The following is a 9,911-nucleotide window of genomic DNA, read 5'->3' as shown; positions in this document are numbered from 1 at the left end:
GCAATATTCAGTTTTAGTTCAGTTCAGTCAGTTTGGTGCGCTTTTTTGCTGTTTCCACTGTGAAAAGTTGTGGATAGTACCAATGGAACCGTGCTGTACCGTCCCCATTTTTGGTCACCCCTCTGTTGGGTTACCTAGCACACAGATCTGGTACTAAAAGGTGGAGCTGTGAACACTGCAATCCGTCAACACACCTTAAATTTCACTGTGACAACTTTGACCATTACTTTAGTTTTTATATGACATACACTTTTAGTAATGAGTGGGTCATCAAGAGTTTATGTATGTCAATTTGGACGTGGTTATGTGAACGGCATATATCTCAATCCTCATTCGGAGAAAAAGAAAGCGTCCCGGAGCGTCGTTGCTGCGTTCCTTTGTTTTGAAAATGTTGCGTGCAGCCTTGTTCTGTGGACGATAAACAAGGCACAGACTTCCATCTGTGTCACCAGTAATGAGGAAATACAGTGTGTGCTGGACGGAGCAGTGGGTGACAATAACCCCGTCCACGTGTAAGAGTACTGTTTGTGGTGAATACACTAGCGTCTAGGTACCATGTCTAAAGGGTTATTTTGGGTTCCGCAGGTACCATACCGAAAGTATTTGGTGGAAATGGGGCTATAATGTTGCTCCATGAGTGAGGGTAGAATGGAGCGTGAGATGGAAAGGCGGTTTAGTGCAGTGTCTGCAGTAATGCGGGCGCTGTGGTGAAGAGCTTGGACATCCAGACGGAGCTCGGAGTAGAGCCGCTGCTCCTTCGCGTTGAAAGGGGTTAGTTGTGGTGGTACGGGCATCTGATCAGGATGCCTCCTGGGTGCCTCCCGTTGGAGGTGTTGCTGGCACGTCCCACTGGTAGGTAGCAGACCGAGAACATGCTGGAGCGATTACATATTTCGTTTGGCCTGGGAACACCCAGGAAGTGCTGGACCTGGACATCTGAAATGCTTTGTTGGCCTGCCCCTGCGACAAGGCCCTGGATAAGCAGATAAAAATGGATGGATGGACACAATGTTGTAACCTTCCCAACGCTAAAAATTACCTAGAGAATGAATGAAGACTATGTGAATGAGAATAACTTGAAGACTCAAAAGAATTTTAAATTTGTTTGAAATCAGTAAAAATGTTAACAGTAGCCTATCTATTATAGTGGAGCTTGGAGCGTCTGGTTTAAATGTTGTAAGAGACACATATTGAAATCTTGAGCTCCACGGAGTTTATTGGGGTTGAAATTTTGTTTTTGATATATTTCCAAAAGTAAAAAGAGACAAGATTATTGTATTATTTTTGCATACTTTGTTACATATTACCATGAAAAATATACATTTAACTCCTTACTTAACACATTTTGTTTTATTGCACAAGTTTTATTGTTTTGTGCAAAGCATATTAATTGATGTGATGGTCTAAACTGTGCCAACATACCATATATTACCTTGGTAAAAGTAACTTTATTTTAAGGAGGCATGTGTGTGAAATTTCTGCCTGTGACATCTTTGTATTTAAAAGCCCAAAGGCTCTAGTTTTATACATACATTGATATTCATATTGCTCTAACATGTAGGGCAGATATCAGAGCAGACATTAGTGCAAAGTTGAACTAAATCCAAGCAATAGGTGAAACATTACATGAGATTACATACCTGTACCATCTCTAGAGTGGTTTTAGTCTGCACTTTTTCACTTACTAAACTAAAGTCCTTTTGAGGAGTTGTCTCTGTGCTAACATGTTTCAATGGTGTGGATTTCTGCAGCTCCTATTCTCATATTTTACTCATGCCTCAACCTGCAAATTCCACAATTCCACTCTGTATCCTACATTTTTTAAACTGTGTGTATAGTCCAAAAAATATTGACTCAAATCCAACATCAAGAAGGCATCACAAAGTATCGACTCACATGTTTACAGCGACGGAAAGTAACTAATAAATACATGATTTTTGTGCTGTACTTATGCACATTTTTGTGTCAGGTATTGTACTTTTTAGCTCACTCCATTTATTTGACAGCTAAATACCAGTTCTGTAGATTAATATTACAATAAAAAAACATACATTATATGATACATTTATAAAATTGTTATATATTCTACTACTCTTTACACTTTAATAGGGGCCAAATACATACTTTTATTTTTAACTTAATAATACTTGTGAAACCAGGACTACTTGTAATACAGTATTTTACATGTGAGTATTTTTATTTGAGTAAAGGACCAAGTACTTCCTCCACCACCAAATGTTTATCATCCATCATATATCATACAATGGATATGTATACTATAGTTGTGTCTGATTTTGTTCTGTCCAGCCCAATTTCCTTAATACTATTTCAGGATTAAACCAACACTGTGTCAACAAAAATTAAACATTACTAGCCTTGTATTGTAGGGCACAGGTGTAATAAAAACCATAAATGACTCTTAAATGGCATGAGGTCATAATTAATGACGTCATTACACCTGTGCTTACCCTGCAGTGACTGGTCTGCTGGGAAAGGTCTACAATGCTTACTATTATAATTTTTCATCAGCCATTAAATAAGCGAAGTCAATACAAACACATCAATCTATAGTAGACAGGTTTATCCAATTTTCCCGTCATGGTGTGGGTCCACTATTCATCACTAGGTGTCATGATTTTATCATTTCAACTTGCCTTTTTTTCCATAAACGTTTGTTGTTTGATGTGTACGGTGCACCTGCCTGTCAGAAGCCTCACCCCCACCTCCACACAGTGGCTATTTCAGGACACCTGCAGACACCTTTGTCTTCCTGTTGTCAAATGTTGATGGTATCTTGTTTTGTTTTGTCTTTTGTCAGACAACAAGGAGGTTCAGCTGCCTCTCATCATTCACTTTGTTTGCAAAGTAAGGCAGTCCCGGTAACACAACCAGGTGTCTCCAGATTTTTATCACAATTACCTCATACTAAAGCAGAGAAACAGGTTATTTTTTTCTAACAATAGCTCCTACATAAACATCGAGCAGTCTTATTAAGTGATAGTAAAATGATGCCTTTCTATGTGCTGTTTCATTTTGTATTTAATTGTAAAATGCAAAAGCAGTCTGACCTTCAAAATAAAAGCATTTAAAGTGAGTTTGTTTAATATTAGTTGCTGTCTTAATGTCTGATGTATACTGTGATGTACTGAAGGCCACAGCACATCCATCTATTGATCCACAGTGCCACTAAATCACTATGTAGAGCCAATGTCATTTGTAAATGCCAGTTCATTATGAAACCTGTGCACAGATGCAGTACCTCCTCATCAAAAAGCAGTGGTTACCACGGCTACCGGGCTCGCAAATGGATTATTTTCTTGCGAGTCTCTCATGACTCACACTTTTGACCTCTAGCTATGAATTGAAAAGCATGTCACCCACACCTTGAGTTTATAGACACAACCACAACACCTGTTTTTTGAAGAGTTGGGTATAATTCAACCTTTACTTAAGCAAGTTTGTAGAAAATGTCACTTTGGGGGAAATGACCATCTGAATACATCGGTTGCTCAAGCCCTAAAAGTCTAACAAAAACTCTTACATTTGGAAATGACAAAAAAATTCATCCTTTCAATTCACTGTATGCACAACCTGAAAATGTATAGAAGGTTTTTTAACTATACAACAGCACAAACAAAGCAGGCAGGCATGTGTGCACATACACTCCCACGTAATTTGACAGGTGTATACAAATAAATGTCAGAACACAGCCGAAGTCCAAACGAATAAAAGACCTAAACACGGGCAGCAGTTTCTGTTCCAAGCAGGAGTTACTGACGCAACGTAGTGCAGATAAGTGAGCGCTAATCCCTTAGAGGAATACGTCACCCGCAGAATGACCATTTGTGTATCAGTTATTCACGCTGTCTCAATGAATTCTGAAGAAAACTTTGTTTATTTGGCACACCTCAACAGTGAACGAAGAATCCAAAAACCGCCCGCATTTGTAATAAACTGAAGTAAAAGGGGGCCGTATAAACATCCATTTACTTGTGCAGATTAATCCAAGTCTCATTTATCCAGTTGTTTGATCAGTATATATGATATTGTTTTGCTGTTGTTAATGGAATCCCGTTTACTCCAACTCATCAAGAATTTTTTCAGTTTTTGGATTCTTCGTTCACTCCAGAGGCATATGAGAGACAAAATTGTTCATCACGAATTCAAGGTAACATGGAGTGAGTCACTGATACACAAATGATACTTCTGTGGGTGGTGTATTCCTTAAAATCTCAGCCAAGTATTTTACAGACGTTATCTCTTTGATCCATTATTGGCAAACTAGTCATACACATAGTGGAGTTGCAATACAGTGGGTAAGTACATTTGCAGAAACAACACATCACGGGATCAATGTTGGTCATTCCTTCTTAGTTTCTTCCGGCTCATGTTTCACCTCTTCATAGGTAGCATCTTCCTCTTTTTCATCCCCATCGTCCGTCTTGGAGTTGGGGACCCACAGCCCTGAGTCTATGCACCTCTTCATGTGAGCCTTTGCCTCCTAAATCAAAACAAAACAATCAGAGGTACAAAAACACACCTAGACATTTACATTACTGAAATAAGATTCTCAGCAGACTTCACTATAAGCTTCAAATACAAAACCTACCGTTGGGTCCATTTTGCTGATAACATCTTGCAACATTTGGATGTCCTTATCATCAAAGCATTTCTGCATCTCCTGCAATCGAGAACAAACTCTGTAAGGCGCTTTAAACTAACATCAAGATAAAAGGGGAGCACTAATGTTTCTTGAAAACTAAAGAACTTACAGCTGGCAGTGTCTCATACACTTCAACAGGATCTAGCCCCCCAGGTCCCAAACGCTTTTGTCGCTCCTCTTCCTCATATTCCTTTAGGGCCTTCTCGATGCGGATCTTCGCTCTGCCCCGAACCCGCTCCTTAAATGACTCCAGCTCGTCATTGAAAGCATCCTGGTATTGCTGATCTGCTGTCTGTGAGGGAACACATTATTCAGTGTGTTAATGGCCATACAAAGAAGCATTTAGTTGAATACTTCAAATACTATTTGAATTTATTGTGGTGTTTGCAACACAGGAATCTTTTGAGTAACTTGACACACCTTGAAAATCTTGCTTTTGCTGACCTCCAGTGGTTGAACGTCTCACCTTGCTGCAGGGATGTACAGGTGTACTGCAGTACCCCTTGACATCACTGCTGGATATGTTTTGAGGTGAAACAGGCTTGAGAGAGCAACAAAATGCTGCTTTACAACCTGGTGGTAACTTAGTTGTTAACCTGCGTTTCGACTAGAGGAACTACAGACTAAATTTAGTTTCTGGACGATCGTTCTAAGGGTGCTTTCAGACCTAGAGTTCTCTTGCTTTGGTCTGAATCAGGGACTAATTCTGATACAAAGTTGCATAATTGCCTAGAGTTGGTTCGTGTTCTCACAGCGGCACTTACAAGTGGACCAGATAAAATGTCTGAGTGAGAAAGCTGCTCTTGATTGGTCAGAATTTCCATGTGGGAAAAATCCAGGAAGTGAACCAAACGTTGAAGAAGAGTACACTTGCAAGATAAATGTGACACTTCCTAATGTCACAGTGGAGGGACAACTACGCAGGCTGACTTTAGTGCTGGTCATCGTGGACTATATTGCTGTCATTGTTCATTTCAGTCAAACCATACAGTTTGAAAACGAGGCGCCGCTCCAACTGGGAAACAATGTTACGGTGCATTGGATGTGCTGAATGTGCATATTAAGGCAGTACAGAATCCTCCAGGACTGTAACATGCTCATGTTTAACCCAAACAATGTGTCATGCGACTGCAGTTGGTTGGGATCGAGGTCGGAACACTCACGAACGAACCGCACCAGAGTTTGTTTAGAACCGGACCGAGACCATCTCTTCAAGAAGGTCTCTGTCCAATTGCTGTGTTCGCTCCTGCCCAAACGAATCGCACTTAGGGGGCAAACAAACTTTAACTTAATTAGGCTTTCTAACATTCAAACATAGTCACCTTAATCTTGGCAAAGAATTGACGAAAGCAGCCGCGGGGGTCCACCTTGAGGCTTTTTGCCAGCTCTAGAATAAACTGCATGACAATGGTCTGATGCGCCACTTGCTCCATCAATGCGTGTTTCTACAAAAAAAATGGAAGCATTTTTAGAATAATGCACATATTTTGTGTATGGAATTCGTAGCATGTGACGAGGATCCCACAGTTACAGCCCATAAAACTTAATAAAGTTCTCTTAGAACAAAATGTTAAAAAACAAATTCTGCTCTGTACCTCCTCTACTTCAAGGTCAATGCACATGATGACCAGGTAGTTGGCAGTCTCTTCACATACTAGATGAGGGTTGTCAGAGAGGTACTTCTGGCTGTCGTCCCAACGTCGCAACATGCCTGTAGTAAAGACAGCAATGAAGTATCATCTCTACTTTCATATAAAACCAATATCCCGTAACATGCCTGGATGAATGGATGTCACTAGTCATTACCAAAATGTTTGATCTCCTTCTCATATTTCTCCACAAAGGTTTTATGCTTGTGCTCCTTCTCTTCTTCGGTCTCTTCGGAAGAATCAGGTTTGACATTAACAATGCTCTGTGGAGGACAGACAGAGGCAGAAAATCATCATTACAGACTGTGTCTCTGATATCTGTAGAGAAAATATCACATCATCACTGAAAACTAGGATGTAAACACGTGTTTGAGAAAATCGCAGTAGGAGTCAGAGATATGTACATGACACAGGCACAGACACAGAGGCAACAACTGAAGCAAGACATACAGTGTTTTAAAAAATATGAATGGATAACACAGTCTGGAATATAGACTGTATAAAAGACGTGTATGTAGTCTGCATCTTTGGTCAGCAGGATATCCAACTGTGTTAAAGTCTATGAGAAAATGAGCCTACCTCTCACTTGATTTATTACCTCAGTAAACTTTTCCTGACTTAATGGTGTCAATTGCTAGTTTCAAGTTTTTTTCAATACAACATGATGTTCACTTGGTAAATTATGGACCCATTTAGAGTAAATACACACTAAAGCAGGCATTGCCACAGTGACTTGTCAATCAGGATAGAGGCGTAGTAATGCATACCTTCCACATCTCAACCCTCTTGTCCACATATGGTCACTTCTGGCAACAATTAACCAAGATAGTGACAGTCGAAACGCCAAACTGGGTGACGTCAAGCTGCCTTTGCACACTTCACTAATTTGGGCTGTGGCGATATGGATTTTTCTTACTGCAGTGAAAAAGCAATGTATCACCATGGTTTGCCTGTTGACCCAATTATTATACTGGCTCAAAACAAAAAAAAAAACAAAACAAGCGGTGATCATGGTGATGACCTAATCACCACAGCAGCATCATTGCAGTGAAGCAGTTATTGTCACAGCCCTATCTTGTAATTGAAATCTGAACTGCAGCCCATCAGACTGTTTGTAGCATGGACCATGCATATAAACACTAATATAATCATCTGAGAGGGCTCAATGCCCACCTAATGTACTGTTATTCTGCTATTGAGAATGTATACCTTGCGAGACGTCATGTATGAACCTTTGATAATCATTAGATCAAAACCAACACTCGTTGTACCCAAACAAATATTGACTTTGTTGCCAAAGTCTGATATAGTCATATATTTCTCAGTACTATAGAACTCCAGTGTCATCCAAAAACTGTTGGTATATGAACTGGATGGTATATTCCTTCATCACAATGAACACAGCCACTACAGTATATTCTTCTCAGTAGGGTCAACATAAAACTGCCTCCCACCCTGAGCTACACAAAGCTACTCTCCAGATATTGTAAGTGCAATGTTGTAAACTGACCATGTTCATTTTAATCAAGAAATATGTGGCTCAGCTTCACAGAAATGGGGCCTACATTGGTGATACCCGTTACCAGAATACACTGATTGTTGGTTCTGTTCTCTTTGGGGAACTGGCTGATGATAAAAATAATAAAATAATGCCAGTGTTATGTTTATTATCAGTGGATTTGCCTTTTACTATTGTATTATAGCAATCTACTAAACCACTCTCTCATTGTATTGAAATAGTGGCTGGTGATACAGATTCAAAGACTGGCTTTAAGTTATGTTTTATAAGGTGTGTGAACTATCTGGAAACACCCTCTATGTGTCTAACCTTGCTGAAACCCTCCTTGCTGAGCGTGTCCACGTTCCATGGCATCTTCTTCTCCTCCCGGCTATGTTCGGCCACCTTCTTCTCCCAGTCCCGCTCCTCCTTTTTCAGTTTCTTCTCCTCAGTCTGGACCTTGCTCAGCTCTGCTTTGGCGTCGTCCGTTGAAGAGATGTTCAGCTCTTGCATTTTCTTCTGTGTCTCTGCAAGCTTACGCCGGCATTCGTTGAGTGACTTGTTTAGTTCTTCACCTTTCTTCTGAAACTCCTCCATCCTCTCCACACGTGCCTGAAACACAAATATTTCAACAGTCACAAATCAGTCCACAGATTCAAGGAGTCAATGCTCTCTTTGAGGAGATGGTGGTTCATCTCTCAGATCTAGGGCTTATACAACAAGTTACAACCTAACAGTTACTCCAGTGTAATAATTTTCTATTGTATACAGCATCATAGTAAGCACAGGAAGCATTTAACCTTACCAGCTAACGGTTACAGTGTAACGTGAACCTGTTACAGTGAATACAACATCTTTAAATCTGTACCTGGTGTCTCCATCTGAAGAGGCTGGGTGTGTCGATGTTCGGGTGGGTGTCATCTTCATCGTCTGACACCTCAATGTGGTCCCACACGCTGTAGTCTATCCTCGACATGATGCCAGGAACAACCTAACGCAAACAGCGTTAGCTTCGGATATGACTCGGCTAAGTTCGTGGGCTAAACGGAGCTAACCCGAATCTCTGGTCAAAAAGCAGATAAAACAAAACACTTAGCAGTTCTAAGAAATATGTGTTTATATTCCAAGCAGCTGCTGGCTGTGTTTTGCCAAGATAAACTTAAGGAGACCTACCTAGCGCGGGCTAGCATGAAACTGCCACAAATTTCTAGAAAGAATTGCTGCTGCAAATTTCCGTTTGACGTCAGCGCGTCACTGCGTCTCCAGGACGTAGGAAGACGCTGTCGTGTGCGCGCGGGGCCGCGGGAGCGAGCACACATACAGTGAAGTTAGACTCATATTTTACACCTTGATTTCACTTAAGCAGGCCTAAATCACAGAATAGCTAAATGTACTAAATGTATATTATTTGTTTAAGTATTGCTGTTTTATCTACAAGGTTTTGCAATGTAAAACATGGCTCTCATACCAAAATAAACGCTTTTATTCATCAGTATGTGTTAACAATTCCATATAATTAATTGCACTGAATTGAGAATGTTTAAAACCAAGGTTTTTCCTCGTAAAGCACCTTTTTTCGTCATAATGTGACAATTTACCAGGTGGTCTTGGTCTGTCTAACCCTGGGTATTGTACTAAATGATTCTTAACCCCCTCTCCTTAAAGGGTATGTACATCATCATCATCATACTGATAATAGTATAATTAACAGTCTCTGCCCACCAATAAAGTAGGCTTGTTTTATTCTTTGTGAACTTCAGATCATACCCAATAATCCAGCTGAATATGGAGAAGATTCTTCTTAGGGGGACACAAATTCTTTCAGACTGCATTTTCAACCTGCAACAAAATATATCCCCTCTCTGCAAAAGTCCCCCCTCAATAATGCACAGACGTAGCCTTACCTAAGTATTTTATATTGTGTCTGCCTGATAACTCTGGTGAATATTGTGAAGTTTATTCTGCCCTAGCAGGACTGAATGACAAATTCCTTCAGACAGCATTTTTGGTCTGCCACAAAGTATCCTCCTCTATAATGCACGGTCCCTGCCCTACCATCAAGTTTTTATTTTTGTTTTCTGTATTAGATCATGCTTAATAA

At 40.2% G+C, this 9,911-nt stretch overlaps 1 protein-coding gene across 2 annotated transcripts; it reads right to left on the bottom strand.

Moving 5' to 3' along the window:
• Positions 1 to 3,414: 3,414 nt before the first annotated feature.
• On the bottom strand, positions 3,415 to 9,079 carry LOC126405658 (hsp90 co-chaperone Cdc37). Of its 2 annotated transcripts, XM_050069488.1 has the most exons (9): positions 8,984 to 9,079; positions 8,679 to 8,873; positions 8,141 to 8,422; positions 6,470 to 6,575; positions 6,259 to 6,374; positions 5,986 to 6,108; positions 4,773 to 4,955; positions 4,610 to 4,681; positions 3,415 to 4,501 (listed from the first exon to the last, which is right to left on the bottom strand). In XM_050069488.1, the coding sequence occupies exons 2-9, from the start codon at positions 8,784 to 8,786 to the stop codon at positions 4,361 to 4,363; spliced, it is 1,131 nt and encodes a 376-aa protein (XP_049925445.1). In that variant the 5' UTR covers positions 8,787 to 8,873; positions 8,984 to 9,079; the 3' UTR covers positions 3,415 to 4,360. The 2 variants fall into 2 exon arrangements, with proteins under 2 accessions (XP_049925445.1, XP_049925444.1); XM_050069487.1 differs by having other exon boundaries at positions 8,679 to 9,057.
• Between the last annotated feature and the right edge of the window lie 832 nt (positions 9,080 to 9,911).

Source organism: Epinephelus moara, chromosome 18 (genome assembly GCF_006386435.1).
Source record: "Epinephelus moara isolate mb chromosome 18, YSFRI_EMoa_1.0, whole genome shotgun sequence".
Lineage (NCBI taxonomy): Eukaryota > Metazoa > Chordata > Actinopteri > Perciformes > Serranidae > Epinephelus > Epinephelus moara.
Note: the sequence above shows the minus strand (reverse complement) of the source record. Positions and strands in the feature narration are given on the sequence as shown.